Source organism: Chamaea fasciata, unplaced genomic scaffold, assembly GCF_029207755.1.
Source record: "Chamaea fasciata isolate MVZ Bird 193981 ecotype frontalis unplaced genomic scaffold, bChaFas1.0.hap1 SCAF_22, whole genome shotgun sequence".
In the NCBI taxonomy this organism is placed as follows: domain Eukaryota; kingdom Metazoa; phylum Chordata; class Aves; order Passeriformes; family Sylviidae; genus Chamaea; species Chamaea fasciata.
In genome coordinates this window covers 7,631,240-7,652,636 of record NW_027094107.1, presented here as the reverse complement: position 1 = coordinate 7,652,636, position 21,397 = coordinate 7,631,240, and the positions used below count along the sequence as shown (strand labels likewise).

The window sequence follows — 21,397 nt, the reverse complement described above, 5'->3', positions numbered from 1 at the left end:
ATTCCCCAGAACAGCCCAGGGCAAGATGGGAGGTACGGCATGAAGTGCCCTGCTACCAGGACTGGTACAGACCTTCCCGCACAGCCTCAAACACGGCCACGCCACAGGCAGCGCTCTGCAGAACAACATCACCTGCCCGCGAAGTTTAGAAAAACAAACCAATCTTGTGCAGAAGGAGCTGAGCTCCGTCTGGCCCATGACCATTTATTGGGGAAATGACTGCCTACAGGTATCCTCTGGAGCTGAAAAGGGACCACACAATTGCTGCCTCAGCCTCCCACGTGGACAGGAACCTATTTAAATTGTTGCTATTGGGAGAGGAAAGCAAGAGCAGGAGAAAAACTTGGGCGAAAAACCATCTCTGCCAACAGAGAGATTTCTATGGGGTTTTAGAGCATGAAACACTGCGTTTTATATAAGCAGTACTCGTAGATATCAACTTTCTGATCAGTTGTGTAAGTGGCCAGAGGCTACCTAAAACTAGGTTCCATGACAGTATTAATTAAATTAATAGACCTTTCATCACACCTAAGGATTGCATTAAGCTACTTCACTTCTGAAATGACCTGAACAAAACTTCAGACTTCTCAGTTCTACAGAACAGAGACTGAGAGCCGCTGGTGTCACTGCACTTGCAGGGCAGGAAAGAACTTCCACAGCCTCTGTCAACAATGAAAAGCTGCCTTCCACTCAACATTATCGGCCACAAGTAGTTCAGCTAATATTTAAACCAGGGCACACAGGCTAAAGGCCTTTTGTGTCAAGACAGCACGTACAGTTCTGCAGATTTTACTTCGCTACAGGGCAAAGACCTCTTTCAAGGTATTTTAAGGAAGAGCTACTGCTCAAGTCTAGCCAAAAAGTTCTTTGTTATAATTGCGTACAATTGCAATGCCTCAGGATCTTCTAATGAAAAATGAGGAGAGGATCTGAACCAGCAGGTCTGAATTAGTTTATGTAGGGAGCAATGACTGCTGCCACGTGTTTAAAAGTAAGTGGTCTTTATTTATGACTTGTAACTAGTCCTTTGCTGTCTGATCTTTTATTAAAGAGCAGTAGTATCACCAAACAACCCCGTATCTTGGAGTTTTTCATGCTGTCCATCCCTCCGAGGGGGAAAGGCTGTGCAATGTGCAACTCCGCCCCAGCTGGAGCCCAGTGGTGTCTCCTGGTTCTGGGAGGCAGAACTGGAGATGCAGTTCTTACACTCCCAGTGCTCCTTTCAAAGCCCTGCATCCCTCCAGCACCGAGATTCAGACTAAGCCACAGGGACTAAGCAGGGACTCCTGACCAGGCTGATGTTTTTCAGGATGATCTCAGCATGACAGGAGACGAAAGATGCAGCATCTCTCTTTACATCACACTCCAGACATCCTGAAATGCCCTTCTGCCATTAATACTGTGTAACTGCATCTCCGTTAACAGACACCTGGGTGACATAAGCAATCTCACTGCCAGGCACACACAGTGATGAATCATTCTTTTAAGGACTTACAATTACGAATTTTACAGTCTCATATTTATATGTCACCCCTCTCCTCTGGACCTTGTGCACGGAAACCTACTTTGTGACCATTTCTTAGAATTGCAGGAGTTTATGAAGGGTTTTAAAAACTTATCATTAAAAAAACCTTAAACGAAATAGGAGAGAACAACCAAGCAACACCAGGGCCTTTTATATTTTTGACCCCTGCGTTCTTCTCTGGTAAGTCAGGGCTTTCCAATAAGAACAACTGTAAGAATCCATAAAATCAATCAGAATTCAGGGACACCGGAGTCCTGCATTATGCTCACTTACACTGTTGTTAAAGGCTCACAAGTTCTGCAGCAAAATATAGAAAGGGCATAGGAAGTGAAAGCCTCCTTTTTTTTTTCCAGTATTAGTTATGAATCAGCAGTTGCCCAAAGAACGAAGATAAAACCAGGGATAAAAAAGCCTTTCCCAGGAAAAGTGGATCTTTGAATTCAGGCTGTGCTTTCAGCTTCTCCTTAAGCATGAATACTGGGGTCACCTTAGAATTTTATCATTGAGACAATGAAACAGCACCTTATAGTATTTATAGACTATGGCATGCAAAGAGCTAAATGCTGTGGTTCTTATGGTTCTAACAAGTGCAGCTTCTAGTGAATATACATTTTTTATGTCTGAATACAACAGAAAGCCTCCTTTTCTCCAAAGAAGTTCTAAATATTTAGTCAGGCTAAGTTATTATTGAAGGGAAATACCGTAGCTTTTGCGGTGTCTCTGGCATTATAATGTCTGCTATTTTATGACAATTTCAAAATTTTTCTTATGTCCACTCAAAAACAGGCTCAAAGAGGAATGAGGAATGAAGCATGATGACTGAGACGTGGAGCTCATCTTAAGTCAAGCACCTTGTTTTTTTTTTGCAAGCGTCTAATGCCAAATAACTTGGGGGAAAGAACATTACAGACTAATACTTCCATCAGTACACACTGTCATACAACACGTCAGCATTTGCTTCCTGATCTCTTTTCTGCTGCCGTTCCAGGAGGAGGCATGCAGGTTTCCTAGAAGCTGGCAATTAGAGCAGATTCAGCCCCATGTGTGAGCAGCAGGAGAGCAGTGATTTATGTGGCCTCACCGTGTCAGGGCTCTTTGGGAGGTCTGTGCAGGACACTCCCTCTGAAAGCACACAAACTTTGGGGGGAGATGAACGTGTCCACAAGGTAAATGAAGCAGCCTGTTCCGGGACTGCAATTTTGCGCAGTGTTTGTCTCCAGGAGCAGACATCAGTCTGTTGACTTCCATACTGGAAGAGCCCACCCCAGAGCCGTGGACTGATGTGCCAGGCAGATGCTGCAGCGGGGGCTCAGCACACCCTCGCTCAGACAGCACCCTCCTTGAGGGATGGTTTGACACCAGGAGAACCGTGCAGACCACTCTGAGTGCCTCTGTGGGCAAAACCACAACTTCAGTCCATCTGCACAGCTCAGACTCTGAGGTGGCGACATCGCCACGTGCGCAGAGGGCAAACCAGCGGCAGCTACACCAACGCCTGCAGATCACTCCAACAGTGTGACTACAGCTATCGATGCTCGTTTTCATCCAAGATCTCTGACAGTCTTACCTCCCAATCCATGTAGTCACACACATCTTCAAAGTTAGTGAGCAGAGACACTGAGCAGAAAAGCCGTGGCAGCTCGTCCCTCGTCACTGGGGGGAAACGACTATCTTTAAGGGCACTGTTGGAGACAAAACACAATTTCAAAGGATTTTTTTTTTTTTTTTAAATTTCAAGGATCTAATCTGAAGAGTATAAAGGAGAAAAAAGAAATCCTGGTGAAGTGATGGCCGGTTTGATAACCCAGTCACCAGCGTAACACTCTGATCAACATTCCTGATTTTCCCCTTAGACATTTGTTTTGGTTCTTGGCTGGCCAATCAGGTATGTAGTGAGGGTCACTTCTTCCTGAGCTGGTTTGGCTACTGTGACAATCTTATTATTACGCAGCAGAAAGCTTTTGGGAAAAGGTTACAAAAGCAATAGCTCTTCCACTTGTAAACCCCATTCAAAAAGGATTAAACGTCTCAACACGAAGTGGAGGGGGAAGCTCTACAGCCTGCGGCGATCAAACGCTTAACAGAGTAATCAAATCGTAGAAATTAATTACTCAGTGAAAATAAAAAGATCCAAACAAACAGAATATTCTCTAAAAAAAGACTAATATTCACGCTTAGTAGCAAAGGTGAATATAAAAAAGTGAGAACATCCAAGGGCTCGAGAGGCCTGTAAAGGACCTGAGGAGGTTCTGCAAAGCAGATGTCATGATTAGTAACAGGAAGCTTGCAAACAGCTAATCCATGGCTGACACACCATTCTACAGACAAACACACCTAGAGGGGTAGAATCCACACCAAGGGAGCTACCTGTGCACAGCACAGCAAGCAGGGCCAGGAGGAAGACATCTGTAAAATCCTACGTGCGTAAGTTTGGTTAAGAACCGGTTAAATTGGCAAAGGGAAGGTTAAAGTGAGGATGGCATCTCAGTCTTTTATTCTCTTAAGCTTTGAATACAAACATGCTCATCTCCAACAAAAACAGAGATCTGCTCACTGAACTTTTGGATGGGTAAAGAGAATTTAAGAGACTTCCTGAACTACCAGCAAGCTCTTCACGGGTCTCATTGTTTCATCTAACAGTCGGATTGTTCTTAATCATTTCGGCTGGCCTGGAGCCAGTGGCTGCCCCTTGGCTGGTAAAATCAGGCTCTGCACCAGAATTCACTGTTTTGTATGAAGAGTAACAGAACTTCGTTAAAGCAGACCACCTAAGGACACATGACACCAAAAACCAGATAAAGTTTAACTGAAGGAAACCATCATACCTGTAACCAGAAACAGTTTCCCATCAAGAGTTAATACCACACACTGAAGAGTTATATTAGAACCTATCTTTTTCTGGGGTGGGGGAAAGGTGAATTTTTTGTTGCAGGTATTACAAAACACAACACAGCATTGAAATTCAGACTCCCAAGTCCTTTTCTACACAGACCTGTGAAGAACTGGGAACACTAAAGAGATTTAAAGCGCAAGGCCTATGATATTTAACTAATGCCTTCCACTGAAGGTGGATCAAAAGGAGGTAATGCTGATGGGATTTTCCAGGCTAGCTGCTGGAACCAGGCAGAGTTCCCACCCTCTGCTCTCTGGTGTTCAGAGCAACATCAGAGACAACTCCTAGAGCCGCAGTGTACCAACAACATCCCAAAATGCCAATAACCTAATTCAGCTTTCACATCCCCCCGGTGGAACGAGGGGATGGCGCCCAGCAGCTCCTCAAGGGCAGCTCCCACGTTATCCAAATCTCAGCTCCCAATGCTTGACAGGCTGGAGTCACTCTCAGGAGTGTCAGCAATGTCAACACTGAAGCCACCAAGGATAAAAACCCCTGCATGAGCTTTTACTTTCACCATTCCTGTGCCGGGAAGAAAGAGGATCAGTTTCTGCAGGCGGCAGTTCAGCCTTTACCACACAATTCACACACTCCACAAACACCTGCGGATGGAAATTCAGACCTCTCCTGACATGTCACTGCACTGGCCAGGCGGCCCCTGGTGACCAACTCCCAGCAAGCACAAAACAAGGCACTGCCTGCTTTCCTCAAAAGCTGCTCTGAACTCACAATAAAAGATCACCACGCAACTGCGGGTCATCGACATTCCCAACTGGAACAGGAGAATCTGTACTTCTGCAGCCTTAACATTTGATTTTACACTCTTATTCAATGCTGTGTTTCTCTGTCAATTCTGTCAATTTTCTTCTGTTAGAAAAAGGAATGAAATCTGGCACATTAAATACCAGCTTTAAAAAAATATTAACTCCACGAGCTTTACGTTAAACTTAGAATTAAAGAATGGTGAGTGGAAGCAATCGGCAAAAGAAGTTGGAAAAATTAGGTGGAGCTCAAAACTACTTTTAAAGAAAAAGCCCAGCAATTGTAAAAGCATTTCCTAGGCCATCTGTTCTCTATCCCTTCATGCCCAGAAATAGATTACATACATTGCTGCTGACTAAATGGAAGCACACAGTGCTGAAGAGTGGGGAAGAGGCAGTGCCAGGCAAGGGGAATTCTAGCTGGCCAATAAAAGGGCATTAGATTTTCCACACAGAGTCTGCTGCGTGTTCAGAGTGAAGCAAGTAGAGTCAGAATTGAATCCTGCTCAAGGAAAACTATTTTTAGGTACAAAATGCATGCACGCATAGGCAGGGCCTTTCTAGTTAAACATTTATGCAGTCCTGGATGTCCTACTCAGATCAAGTAATTGCCAGCTAGGAAAAAAGCCAAAACAAAGCGTTATGCAGCTTTGAGTTTTTCTTCAGCTGAGCCATACTATACAAATCTCAGCTTTTCTTCAAATGGAGTTTATTTGGCTACAGGAAATGTTTGTCAGTAATTTCATTTTCCAAGGATCCCTCCTCCTCCTATGTGGGATATACAAAAGCTTGCAAACACTTTAAAGACACTGAAAGTATAAAAAGAAAAGGGAATTGTTTGAAGTATTTTGAGTTGCTGTGACAAGCAGCGTGATGATTCAAAAAAATAAAATTCTATTCCTTATATATTTATGTTCCTTAAGACTACATCTTGTTTTCTATAAAATACCACTAGAGGAGCTCTTAGAACAACCTGAAATGACAGTACGTGCAGGTGAACCAAAATGAAATAAATCATCGTGTTCTCCATACGTAATTTCTGCAGGCTATAAAAACACCTTAAAAAAAAAAAGTCAGCTTCAGTCTTTAGGAACCACGGGCTCTTACCTGTGGTCTGGCAGATGGGTGACAAACAGCAGGACACAGATTGGGGAAATAAGAAGTAGTAGTGGAGTTTCATTGCTCTGTTTAGAAAAGCCTCAAAACCCTTGTGGACTGAATTAAAAAGATCCTTTAAAGAAAGCTGGATAGCACATAAGCATCAAAAAGAGTAAAGAAGGATTTTGATGCAGATGAATGGTGGCATTAAATGAATTAAACTCCTAGTGTTTTACTCATTGCTATTTAACAACAAACATCAACAATGAAATTTCCCACTAAAGCTCTTTACTGGGGACAGTCACATCCACAGACCTACCCTGGACAGAGTTTAGATAAAACTGGACACAGCTCAGTACGTTGCTGGAAATTACTTTGAAGCTTAAACACGACACGGGAGGAGGAGATGCAAGGGAAGCTGTCAAACACTGGGCATGATGTAAGTAATACTCACTTTTATAGGAAGTGTGAATGAGGCAGAGACATGAACTGACTCATGCAATTCTGGGAGGCTTACACAGTGAGTAAGTGACAGGATTGAGAATAGAATCCAAGATCCCCGACTCCTAAAACTCTGCTCTTTGTCACAGCCTCTCTTTCAGCCTGCTCACCCTCCCCTGTAGAAATGCAGCTTCCCAAGAGATTAATCAAACAGAACTGATAAATTTAATCCAATGAAATAAATTAATTTTCCATTACTTTCTTTAGTTTGCTCCTTTGCAGTCAATTTTCTTTTAACCAGTTTCTGGTATCGAACACAGTTAAATCAAACCATGACTCTCTGGCATCTAAACACTTCTTCAAACATCATCAGCAGACACGTGAAAGGTAGGCTAAAGACCTTATTTTACAAACTACTACCCTGTTCTGATGAAGAGTACCTTGGCACCACTTTCAGGTGGTAGGGAAAAGACGGAAATCCTACCAGCCCTTCATTAGCTCAGCAAGTGTAAGCCTGAGATTCTGGGATTTTTTCACTGAGCAAATTAAGCTCAGTAGAATTACCTTTAAAGATGCATTTAAGAAAGAAATGGCCCTTTGTCAATGAACTCAGCCCAAAGGGCCCAAATATTGTTCTTCAATTAATTCAAAACCTCCTGAAACTAATGAGTGGCAAACTCACTGGATTTTAGGGAACAGCCAAGAAAAGACAACAGCCAGAGACACTTGGTGCCAGGGCTTCAGAAGGAAAAAAAAAATAGTATTTATTGTTCCATTGCTGGGTTGCCGAGCAGTGAAGTTAGTTCAGATTTTTACTTTTTCATTCAGTAACTCTGAGAGGAAGAAATTAAGGAACACTTAAGCAGACCACCAGTATTTTCCTAATGAAAATCAGCTCTCATAGCTTGGCTTGGCAGAGGCCAGAGAAAACTAACAGCTTCCAAGTCACGACATGCAATTAGTTTTTAAGCCAGGAAAGCAGGGCAGAGTGTGCTCTACTTCAGAAAGCAGAAATGGTTATGAATACAATCCTCCTAGCTGTCAGCAAAAGCCATCACACAGCCCAACACAACCCACAGGTCAGCCTTCCACAGACTTTTCTTTCGGAACAGCAGAATTTTGCCAATTCAAACGGAGATTTCAAGGAGTGATTTAAGTGCAAAATCAAATCACTTGAATGCAAGCAAAAAGCATTTATTTATATTGTTGTCCTTTTTTTTTGGGGGGGGGTCAGACTGGAAAAATTTCCAGGAAACAAAACAACTGTGAATGACGTGGTTTTCCTGAACCCTCCCTTACATTTGGGAGACAGAAAGGGAAAGAACAACATTTATACTTCCTGCACATTATGCTGCTAAGTGGTAGTCACAGGATAAAAAAAGAAATACACACTTGTGTGGCACAGAAGTACATCTCTGGACTTCTCAACTGATTTTATCAGCACAGTGCAGCAGGTAACAGCAACAGCATTCCAGGTGGGGCAAATAAAATACTGATCTAGCATTTTATTATAATTATTATATATTATTATCATCTGATTTTGGCTCTTGAATCCCTTTTTTTTTTACTCCACAAAAGTGAAGCATGCCAGAAAGTCTCTCTTCTTTCAGTCTCTCTGAAATCAGACATGTAACTTAAGAGGAAGAAGGAAAAACCTGGCCACTTTATTTCAGACAGTTAGTTTAGCTTTGAAAAGAACACCGTTCCTTTTCAGACAAATCAGAGCACATATACAAATGAAGCATTTAGAAAAGCTCATCAGAAAAGGCAACCTACGTTGGCTACATAAGACAATTAAGTCTCTATTTTAGACAGGCAGCAGCTCCTAAAATAAGCTGTCTGTATGTTCTCCTCATTTAATGGCTTCACCTACATTAAGGGTATTTTTACGTGCACACACGTATTGTGGAAACCATACCCACAATTAAAAATCAAACCAAACTGGTATTGCTGGTAAGGCTCCTTGTTTTTCCACAACCAAGTCCACCAGCTGTTGAAATCAAAAGAAGCCTTTACAGAATGTTTCTAGGAGTACTGAAAATTTCCAGACCAATCCTTATTGAACTTCTTATTCTGGCTGCATGGTACAGATCCACTGCAGGGCACACGCGAAGGACTGGCACGGTCAGAGATGCTGCTCTGACAATTACTCAGAGAAATATTTTATCACACTGGATTCTTCCAAATAAATCTAATTCAGCATTATGCCATGATGACGTTACACTGGATGGACATGATGCCTGAAATTAATTTCTCTTTCTCTCTGCCATAAAGTATCAAGGAAAAAACACAGGGTTGTATGGATAAGTTCTTACAGTCCAGGAGAATTCTGTGTATGGGCTGTTATGGACTTCAAGTGGGCAAGTATGATCACAGAAGTCACAGCTCTCACAACCTGCTCCCATCAGAAAGTTCAATTAAAAAGAGTGATATTGTAGGTTCCTGATTACATGCAGGAGGCTGAAAGGTGTCAGTTGCCACGGAAATGTTTGGTTTGCTACATAAAAACGAAATGCACAGCACTTAAAACAACCTCCCAGCATAACCCAGCAGGTTTGTCACAGCTTGTTTAAAAACTGAGCAACAAAACTGACCAGGGTTTGCTGTGTAGGTTTTTGTTTGGTGAACACATAATAACAGACTCCTCGGCAAACTCTAATTGAGCTCCAACTGGACTAAATTATAATGTCACTAAAAGGCTTTCCAGCAGATGGCAAAGTTTAGATAATGAACGAAAATGAACTGCTCAATTACACTTCGAACCACACAGCCTGAGCAACATTAACCACTCCAATCACTAGGAACATAAAAAGAAATCTCTAGAATTCTTTCCATCTCCAGCACATCTCTCAATATTGACCCAAGACCACTATTTTACCCCAAAACAGATACTGAAGTCAAGATAAAAATCTTTAAGGCCATCAAATAGCTGAGTTCAACTCTCATTCAGGCAATTCACAAAATATTGCTCCTCTTCGAAAGCTGCATTCAAGCCATGATTTTGTAAAAGAACAGATTAATGAGGTCTTTTTTGTTTATTATGAACTTTGAAATGACCTCATCGTAAGCACATACAGAAAAATGTTTCTAAATGTGTCAGCAATGAAGTTATACATAAATACAGACGGATAATTTAAACATTTACATCTTCAAATTCCTGCAGCTTGTACAAAAGAGGGTCTGCTGCTGAGATTCTGGAACAAAAGGGTAATTATCTCAACATTTCTTCTGTCACCAGAAACACTGCATTTTTATACCAAAATATGATAGCTGAAGTTTTATTCCTCAGTTTCAGTAGTTTGCCACAAACACTGAAACTGTTTTGTGATCAGGACTTTGAAATCACAGTGATGTATAAATTAAATATATATAAAATCAGGTTGAATATAAGGAAAGGAAAAGGCACGGTAGGTAATGCAGTAAATCAGTGGAGGAGGACAAACATTGCAGAATCACAGAATGTTTCTGGAAGAGACCCTAAAGATCGTTCCATTCATGTGGCCAGGGTCACCTTCCACCAGCCCAGGTTGCTCAATGGTATTTGCTTATGTGAGGCATTGCAGTCAGTGGTTCACAGGAACACGATTAAGACCAGGAAATATGCTAAAATATGAAAGTATTAGCAGATACAGCCTGAGAAATGAAAGGTGACAGGATGCAGCCTTGAAATTCTGTAAAACACATAAACTGCGGGTAAGCCAAGGTGCACACTGCCTTCCAGACTGGAATACAGAGCACAGGATAATATCCTGGCTGATTTCCCAAGATGCGTTTCATCAGTATCACAACTCCACTTGGATTCTGATCAAACCAAGTGGTTTTTAGCTAAGCACAATCTCTTACACATCCTCTGAGTACATCTGCAGAGACGCAGATCTGAGTGCTGGCAGTGTGGAGGGTGGCAAATGAGCTCAGAGCATCTTACTAATTCTCGGTGTTTTTATAAACACAGTAAAAGATAGGCACAAGATGACTCCCTTGTGGCACAAGATGACTCCCTTGTGGCACAAGATGACTCCCTTGTGGCACATCACATGTAACAAGACCTCAGGGAAAGAAATGGTCACTCTTTACTTCAGGAGACTTTTGTTTCTAGGCACTTGCCCCCACTATCGTGAAACTGTTCTAGAATGCAGCCATCAGAAGTGCTGCACCAAGAGAATTTAATTCCTATTTAAGGCAACAAAAAGGGTTTAGCAGTTTTTGTTCGTTTTGTACGTGTGCAGGGTTTATTTTCATATATGAATCTCATTAAAAAGACCAAGCTATGATTGTTCGTTACCTCTACAAATCCCCAGTTCAAAAATAGAGTATGTTTTACATCCATAAACACACCCTATAGATCTGGAAGCTTCGCTTCCTTCATTTCCTTCCCTTTTACCTTGCACACACAAAGAAGTTGTCTGAAAACCATCTTCTTATTCTCCTTTTAGCAACTCTGCCACTTCTCCCTCGCTCCTGAGAGCGGGTCACGATTTCCTCCTTTTATTCCTTCCAGATTCCTGTCACAATTCTGTCTCCTCGGATGGCACATTCTGTACCACCTGCAACCTACTCAGCCTCCAGAAGTGCCTGCATGGGGCACTCACAAACCGCTCTCATCTAAGGTCAAGATGCCCAAGCAAGAGAACATTTGCAAGCTCAGCTAAACAGCACATTCAGCTCCAAGTCTTGCCAGCTGTCACTCGGGAGATGTTTTTCTCTCGAAACCAGGTTTTGAGAAGACAATAAAAGCAGCTGAAGTGGAATGAAAAGGAAGTTCTGAAATGAAGAAAAGGCAAAAGGTCCAGGTTAGGCTACACCTGCCTGTAGCCTCAGAAACCGTAACTCAAGTATTCAAGGAAGGCATTTACATCAACAGCATCACATACGTTGGAAAAGTCTGCTTATGAATTCGGTGTTTTAAATCACGTCTTCCTAGAGAAGCTACCGGCCAAATTCTTCTGCCTTTGAAGGCAGCAGAGTTTTGCCATTCACTGCAGCGAAGCCTAAAGCAGGACAGGACTGTTCTGTCCACGTGTCTATTCAGCTTTTAACCACCATGAACATCTTGCATTGCTGCACATTTAACTAAGGGACCGAAGCCCAACTATTCAATGTTAAATGAGGATACAGTGTGGACACACAAAAAATTGCTTCAGTCACAATGGTGCCGTTAGAGATACAATTCAACACATCTATCTGAGGCGGTTAATATTTAAATGGAAATAGATTTCATCACCTTTCTAAAAAGTGACTCACGAAACGTTTCACCTCCTGAATGTCAGGAATGCTTTAGTCAAACACAGTCTTGTGAAATCATATGTACCAGCTCTTGGAAATTTACATTTTTGGGGAATTATTAAAAAAAAAAAAATAAAAAATAAGAGCACGCATTGTAGACTTTCACAAAACTGAAGAGGGTTTTCTGAGCAACAAACCAGAAAGTCACCCTTTCAGCGAGTGAAAAAGCTGAGCACACAAAGAGGGGTGGCTCTGGCGAACGAGGCTGCATGTGGTGCAGAGACCTCCACAGACAAAGCACAGCTGCTGCTCTTTGCAATGAGGGATTAGCAGTCTAGGTCAAAGGAAAAAAAGCCTCTCTGTAGCTAAGTGAGCAAACTGCAGAATGCATCCTCAGCACAGATGAGAAAGGGCCAGCTAACCAGCTTGCAAATCGTGCAGAAGCTTCTGGAACAGGAACAAAACCGGCATCAATTTCTTGACAGAGCACGTAAAATACGTCTGGTCAAAAGCAGGGATGCCCTGCTGCAGCACCAAGGTTACAGCGACCTCTCAATTACTTTAAAACTACATCTCTCCTTTCCCTTCTTTGTGTTCACTTATATAATGAGGGTTTTTTCTTCATGGCCAAACGGACACATTACACGTGGGGCTTCAACAACAATACCTGGAAGTAACCGGCCCAGAGATAACACAAGCAGCTCTTTCAACTCTAGTTCAGTAAGAGCTGAAGCTGTTAAATGCATATACACATGCACGCAGAACTTTTTTTCTTCCATACAGACATGTTTTTCAACATTTGTACAATTGACTCGCATTTTGGCTTTACACTGACTCAGTTAAGTGGGATATAAGCCAATATTTGAAGAAAATAATTTCTTAACCTTTGATTACACACTAAATGTATTTCTATTCTACATCATTCACTTTAGCAACATTAAATGAAAGAAATGATGAGTCTCCTGAAGTAAGAAGTACTGTTTGAATGGACCGGTGTGAATGCATTTCTAATCTGGCTTTTATTCATCAATAAAGCACTGAGAATGTTATTCACAATTAGGCTGGTATCTAAAGCAGCAAATTAATTGCACGTTACAAGAAGCTTGACACCTATTTCAGTTTGTGGCATTACAGAAGTCATAAAATGACTTGAAGTACCAGAAAGCCACGCTGTTCCAAAAAAACCCCAGGAGCTTTTCTTCTTTTCCCCTGTAAAACCAAAACGAAGGGAATCCTAACGAACTGAAAAGTTCAATAAAAATAAAAAGTCACCTGGTAAAAGTCCGCCATACCTGATTTCAAACACAGACTTAAACCCCAACTGTTAGTAATCGCCATGGCCACCAAGGGCTCTTTCACTGGAGCTGACAGATGGAAGCTCCCAGGAGCTGTGCCCAGGCTCAGCAGAGCACTCCTCAACATCTGCACCAGCTCCCCAAGTTCTTGGGGGAGTTATTTATATACTGCACTTCTCCAACCTGAGAGACTACTTGCCTGACAACTGACCCTTTAATGCAAGTAATCTGCACTAAGAAATAAAGATTATAGCATTGCACAGGAACAGCAAACCTAAATTTAAGCATGTGAGCTGACACTCTGGAGCCTACGTATTATATTTAAGAGGCAGGCACATGTCACCATTCCCCCACAGAGAATATCCTTGCTTGAAGAACTGAGTGTTACCAGTCCTACAGAAATTTGTGCTGAAGGCCAGAAAAAAAAAGCTCTTCACCATGGTCAAAAGCTGTTCTCCACATTTAAATTACAACTATATTTAGAAAAGTCTTAATTAAAAGTCTTGGAAACTCAAATAAAAGTAGGAATCTTTAAGATTAGAAATATCTTTTGGTCATACAACAAGTATTGCTAAGTAATGGTTTATTTACACACTTTTAAAGCAGTAGATGCTTTGTAAACTGCATCGACACAGTTATTTACAGAGCCAGGAAAATAATCAAAGGACATTCAGTTTGTTCCTAAAATAAAGGCTATCACAAATCTACACTCGTTTAGAGTGTATACAGCACTCCATACACTTTTCTAAGGAGCTGAAAATGGCAGAATCTGCAAAGTGCATCTGCCATTCAAAGGAAAGGGACGAACCTGGAGTGCTTGTGTCCCTAATATTATCTTTTAAAATTCATGTTAGAAAAGAAAAACCCGCTCAATTTCAGGTAAGTACATATTGCCCCCTACAATGAACTGGAGATGAACTGGAGATGAACTCCAGACATTTGTAAATGACGAAGTTCAAGCAGCGTTTCAAGACTTCCCTGCGTGCTGTTTCCCCCTCCCCACTCCAGGGTCACTTGCTCACAAATACACACGTGGGATGAGCTGAAATAGTGTGGAGTGACCGGGCCTCTAAGACTTCAGGACGACCTCAGAAGTGTGCTTAGCTTCAGATGTCTTCAGACATTCCTCAGCATTTATCTGGCTGCCCATGTTCCAGCAGGGGATAGGCTATTTCTTCTTCTTCCAAGAGCTTTTCCACCATCTAAACTGCACAAGCTCTTGTAAAGGACATACCTGTTTCTAAAATTTGTTCCTGTTGACACCAGGAAGAGAGAAGTCATCTGTCAGTATTATTTAAAAATTCCAGAAAACACTGCTACAGTTGACAAGATCACTGTAACTCTCATTACTCCGATCTATGGAAAATGGTAAAAAAAAAAACAATTTCAGATGCTTCAACACCTTTGTGGTAGAGTGGGCAGGGATAACAAGGGCTTTTGGAGTCCTGTTCCCCACACCCAGTTCGTGGTATTTCTTCTTTATAGTCTTAAAAGGAAGCATCAGAAAACACCTAAATGGAGGAGGTGCTGACAGACTGAAAACTTTAATTGAGACTCCTTTCCCACAGTGCCTCCCACACAAAGCTGCAGAGTTTAAAAGATTTTAACAGCTTGTAAGCATGAGACAATTCTTTTTCCTGTGACCTTGCCTAATCTCTGCTAACTGGTATTAAAACATCAGATTTCAGTAAAAATCAGTTCCTTGAGCCAAAGTGTACTTCTGCTGGGCAAGGTTTCTAATATCCCACAGCTGCACCTCAGTTCCCAGAGTCTTGTTTAGGATGCCTCGTATTTAGCACATACAAGCACTGGCCAGTCTGTGCAGTGGGATGTTTTACTGCCCTCAGGAGAAAGTTGTGGAAATCATCCCTTGTTCTGTATTAAAAATTAACACCTACTGCTAAGCTGAGAACAGCCAGAGAGGAAAAAGCTCACCCAGAAGCAGGTAACTCCTACGCCAACTTTTTCCATTCTGTCCTGTTTCCAACCAGACAAATCCTTTCTTTGCAATGGAAGTGCCCTGGGACACACTTCACCCATGCCTCTGCCCGCTGTGAGCACACTCTTATCTTGTATTCTGCAGCACTGGCCCACAGCTCAGCACATCTTTGTGGCACTTCAGAAATCACTAAGTCACCAAGAGTCTCAAAAGAAAGCAAATGTCATTAGAATAAGAATTTTAGGCAATGTTTTGGTGATGTTCCCCTTAAAGATCATCATATAAAGAGATTAAGAAGTTGACTAAAACCCACGGAAGTACCAAGTATTGCCAAGGAGAAGTAAGTTCTGGCAATATAAAGCTTTGCTAGGAAAGCCAGGGAGGCCAGTTCCCCTGCCTCCACCCTTCCCTCCCAAACACTTCTGTCAAGTAAAATCCACAGACAAATAAGTGTCTGACTTAGATCAAACTGGTGTTTCAACTCAACTAGAACTCTGCCTTTGAACTTACAGGGCATGCATCATTTTGTTCACATAATAGGAGCCTGTGTGGGAAGAGCATGAAATGCAAGATCATCATGGGAAAGATTGGAGTCACAAATGACATGGCTCCTCCCTGAAACCCATCTGGAAATTCTGAGTAACTGCTTGGACAGAGCCAATTCAATCAGATTTCAGCAGCTCCTGATTTATTCCAAATACCACAAGTTACATCAACTCGTGAAAGTTATCGTGCTCGAGCACGTCTTTTTGTAAGAAGAACATTTCTGAAACTGTTCTTCTTTTAATTTTTAATGCGTGTCTTTGAAATAAGATAATGAAATGAGTATTTAAAATCTGGCCATTTCCTTAGTTACACCAAATTCTACTGCTGGGATCTTAAATTTATGACAGTAAGCTTAACTCACAGTAAAGCCCCCTCTAAACTTCATAGAGCGCCCCCACAAACTTCATTTATACAGATACAGCAGTTTTGTAGTAATTTTTAATTATAAAATTCATTTTTCCTTGCTTTTTCAGGTACCTTTCATAAACAGTCAACTCCCAGAGTAAGTCTGCTCTACAAAACACAGAAATGCATTCTCCTGTGCCAAAGCATTCACATTCTATAATTCAGTTTTCCCAGAAAAACAGTGAAATGGTTATCAACATTTGATAACCCAGGATCTATTGAAAAAGCTTTGGGACAGCATCATTATGCTCTCCTCCTTTCATGAAGATAATCATCTAAGGACTGTCCTTCCATTTGTGGCATTTTCCTTTGCTTTCTTTCAAGAAGTGTTGCTAAGGAAACAGACTCTCATCTACCATTAGGTCCAAGGGTCTTGCAAGGTTTTTCTCGGGAATAATAGAGTCACAATTGCAAAACCAGGGGGTTTTGTTTTGCTTGTTTGGTTTTAAAGAAAGAAAAAAATTAAGGCAGAATTATTAATATCTCAACACATGCAATACACAAAAAGATGTATATTCCCTAGGACACGCTTCTCTCTTCTAAACAACAAGATTTTCCTTTCTAACAAAACAAGGAGAATCGTTTAACCCATCATTAAAACAAAAATTTGGGGTGTTTTTTTTTCATTTAAAGAGCCAGTATGGTATTTAGCTTTGCCCTTTGAGAGAAGGCAGCAAACAGTTCTGTTAAGCAACAGTTCCCTGAAGTAACGACCTGGCACTGTGTGCATAAAATCATTACAGACCTATTTACTGAACTGACTCACACAGAGTAACTAAGCCTGGCTCAATAAATTCAGATTTATATACTTCATTTGGACTTTCTGTTATTCTGGGTTTACACCACAAGCCCTTTTATTAATAAACATATACTCCACTAGAACACATCTTAGGATTTACCCAAATTAAAGTGCTTGTTATTTGTAAAGTCAGAGCAGAGTCAAAGCAACTAGCTTTTATTGGCTTGGGTAAAATTTAGAAATATGAACAGCTCCAAGTTTTAGTAAAGTCTCATCTATATAGAGATGAAATGATAGGCCAAGCCATGAGCCAGTACAAAATATCTATGTTAAAATAATTTTGCCTCAGTTTCAACAGAGGTAATCAGTAAATACTTAAAGATCACAGTGCTAAACCCTTAATTTTATATTTTTAACAACAGCATTTTTGAAAACGAAAAGGAGTTTGAAGCTACAATATTATTAATACCTCTGGAGGGCAACGCCATCATAAATACTTACAGATCTATATATATCTTCTAATTTGTGAAGGGAAATTGAATGCTGAGCTGCCTTAATACACTTCAGCCCAGTTCTGGCTCAGAACACATCTGTGCTGCATATTATGTGCTATATATGAATGTGCACGTGTATATAATAAATGTTCAGTGCTCGTGTATTTCCCGCTGTCTTTCAAACACAGCTTCTGCTCAGACACCTCTTTCTTTGCTAAGGAGTTTTCGCGACTGGAAATTGCTACAAAGAGATGAGAACAAACCCCTCTCTCTGCTGCTGCCTGGTGGGTGAGCAGAACCTGCCCAAACCTGGGTGATGCCCATGTCACAGCAACATCAGCTACCAACCCCAAGGGGCCCAAACCAGCACAACAGCAGCCCTGCAACCTCTTCAGTGTCCTTGAATCTCGGGGAAAAGCACTCAGCACACCCTCTCAAGTGTCAGCTTGGCACCTCAATCCTACCCCCCAGGAATGTGGGATGCTCTGAAATCACTCCCACAGAACCTTGTAACTCAGGAAGGCAATAAAATATATGTTGTCAAAATGGAAAATATGATGGTGGAACTGAGAGCTGCTTACGCTGGAGATGTTCAGCCTGGAGGAGAAGAGGCCACTTCCCTCAGGTGGAGTGGTTAAGTAGAACACACAACAAAAAGACTGATTACATCACACAGTCAGTAGAGACAGGTCTATGCTAGTTAAAGGAAGGTGGGTTAAACCCAGTTTTCAGCCATTAGGTTAATGCACTTAAGCCCTGGAGTCCTCCAATTTCTCTTCCTTCTGCAGACTCTGCCATGGAACATCTCCCTTTACCTAAAATAAATACATATTCTAGCCTGGATGGGCTAAACCAACACAAAGTTAGAAATTTATGCACCTAGACTTTTACATCCAATAGGCACAAAATATTACTTCGAATTCCATGAAACAGATTAAAAACTAAAACGAGGAATTGAAACCATTTTGTTCAGTATCCCAAGAGTATAAAAGCAGCAGTTCAAAACTCCAGTGCCAAAACCTAGAGCCTTACTGCTGTACAGAATACATGAAAAAGTAATTGATCAACCTGTTATGAAATTCTGTGGTAACCTGCTTCCAAGTTCAGGGTATTTTCTTGAAGGAGCTGTAAAACACAAGGTATTTTTCATAATCTGGATTGGTTTATTTTTATGCATTCAGGTGGGATAGTCAATTTAACACATTCAGTCTAAAGGACTATTTTGCCCACGGTAAAATTTCTTCACTCTAAAATGCAATATTCAACACTGTAGAACATTTGGACATGGTTTACCTCCTAGTAAAATGAAATAGAAATCACCAAGTCTGAATCTCTCTCTCTCCCCCCATAAAGTTCTGCAGAAGATTTTAATAATACAGATCCCTTCCACTGTGTTTCACTTCTATAACTGCAGAGAAAATTGAATTTAACACGTAGATTTTATAAGGAATGCAGTAATAGCTTTTTTAACTATGGGTATTCTCATCCCTCCTCAGAATTTAGGCAGATGCATCCAATTAATGATGAATCATTCCACATAAATTTCCTGTTTAGAACATACTGGCAATATCAGCACAACCTACAGAGCTCAAAATGGTCACAGATCACCACCATTTTTGGTTACAGACCCGAAAAAGTGTCGGGTGGGGGTGTCCCATGAAAGAAACTGTTCACTCCAGATTCCTAGATGATCATGATGCTGCTTCAAAGGAACTACACTACTGCATGCAGATAGAGATTTGTGTATGCCACACCCTGGTATGTCATACAGCCAGAGATCACCACCAGAAATAACAACATTTATTTACTGTGATCCTAAGGACTATCCAGCATATTTGCAATAAAATCATGTGTGAAGGGGATTGTGGATATTTTGATTGCTAAGCACCAGGGCATTTAAAAACAGCTGTTCTTTTGGAGAACCATTTTACTGAGAAAGCTGGGCCACAATTCCACAGAAGGTGCTGAAAAGAATGAATTAGACAAACAACCTGGTTCTGTTCCTTCTGTTTATATCTCCAAAATAACTGAAGCAAAGCGCCTCCCAGTATCAAAGGAAAATAAAGTCAGCAGTCATCTGAACTGCATCCTCAACTGAAGGTTTTGGTCAGGTTCCACTTTCTGCAGCAGAGCCCATTCTCATTCTCTGATGACTTTGTTGATTAATTCCAGCCTTTCCTGAGTAAGCTCTTCCCTTTCAGGAATTGTCACATCTTCTGCAGCAGCCTGTTACCCACAAACTGCCGGAGCAAGCTGGGATGTCCTCATTTCTAATCCTTCCTAGGGAGGCCTGTGGAGCTGCAAACTCTCAAAGCCCATGGACATTCCAGTGGTGCTTCTTTCATTCCTCAAATCCTCCTCTGGAAGCCCCAGAGTTGAAAAGACTGACCACAAGAAGGAAACTGATCACAAATAACCCTCTTTCATTTTTTATATAATGAGTGATAGAAGGGAACACCTTTTTTGTACATTCTGATATGACCTCTATGCTTCAGTGATGATACTTCAAGTTTGGTTGTTATTTAAAAAAAAAGGATGCAACCTGGAAACATTTTAGGTACCATAAGCATAAAAAAGATTTACCATAAAAGGTAACAATACCCAATATGCACTGAATGTTATGTTTTATTTTAAAGCAACTGAAGTGCTTATGAAGATTCTATCTTCTATATCTATGAAGATATCTTTAAAAAGAGGTTGCTATGTAGTTCCATTTTCCTCACCTTGAAAATTACTGATCTACCCTCTGAACAGCCCAGTATAGACTTCCACAGCATGTGGCCATCCTGTAAACACTGCACTGAAATTATTTCCATTCCCTTTAATTTTCATCACTTTCCATGTACTTTGACTTCAGCTTTCAGAGTCAGAATGCAGCGGCAGGGATCTTATAACCAATTTTAAAGGTGTTTAAGAGTACAGCCCTCTCTGATTTGTGAGAATGGAGAAAGTCTATGAGGAACAAAACCTTTTTTTTTTTTTTTCCTTGAGCTATCACCTCGCTCCTAGCCTCAGGGGGAAATTTGCTGTACAAGCTCATTGTTCTCGATCAGGCACTGTAAAGCATACACCTAAACGAAACACTCTCCAGTACAGGGGGAAAGTTGTTTTTCATTCAGCCTGGCTCACTAATGGTTAAGATTTTAAGCCTTTCAACCCTCAACAAAGAAATCGCTTTGAATTTTATTACAAGGTTCTTCTCACTGACCATTTTGAATGCAGAGGTTTTAAAGGACACCAGCAGAAGGATTCCAGAGCGCACAATAAATAAATTGAACACAGTAAAGGTAACTAGGTCTTTCAGAAGTTTGTAAGGGCTCCAGGAGATGAGCAGTTATCTTCTTCAAGCTCAGCAGAGGAACAGGAAATGAATTTCAGGTTGCAACTAACTAGAGAGACACGTAAGAAACGACATCTCCCATTCTACTATTATTTAATGCCAGGAGGGACAAGGCATTTCAACAGCAAAAAGGAAGATCCTGTAATGGACAAAAGCCTCAAATCTAAAGTGATCAGGAAGCACTAATTATTTAAAGTGATGACAATTTTAGAGGTTTACACATGCCAGAATACAGCTTCTACTTTAAAGCACAATAAAAGTCTATTGTAACCGAGAGGTACTAAATTCCATTGATTCTTTAGAGAATAAACTTAAGAAAACTCTTAGAAAAACAAGTAGAAAGCTTGCTATAAGCTCTAGTGATAAACTTATTAGTTTTCACTCTATGCAAAGGAAATGGAACAATATTAAGGTGAATGAATTTAGGTGTAGATCAAAACATGAAGATTATGCTGCCAGGGAGTGAAGGATTATCATCACTTACCTCCCTCATCCAGAAGCTTCCCACTCAGGGGCTGGGATGTATCTGAAGAGTAACATGTAATGGAAATTTGTAGCATTAAATTAACTGCAGCTGATTGGAAGCACCTGATGGAGAAGAGGTGAGAATACCTGCTGTTTTAGAAGTGTGAATAGGATAATCCCCAAATCTGACTTTCTGGTCTTCTGGCCTGACATTAACTACTAAGGTTAAAATT

General features: G+C 41.0%; 1 protein-coding gene across 2 annotated transcripts in view; it reads right to left on the bottom strand.

The window, feature by feature from the left end:
* The window catches only part of AMMECR1 (AMMECR nuclear protein 1), an 81,248-nt gene that overhangs the window by 9,090 nt on the left and 50,761 nt on the right, over positions 1 to 21,397 (bottom strand). For both annotated transcript variants that reach the window (XM_066202319.1, XM_066202318.1), the window contains one exon: positions 3,093 to 3,207. In XM_066202319.1, coding sequence (XP_066058416.1) covers positions 3,093 to 3,207 — 115 coding nt within the window. The remainder of the gene's footprint in view (positions 1 to 3,092; positions 3,208 to 21,397) is intronic.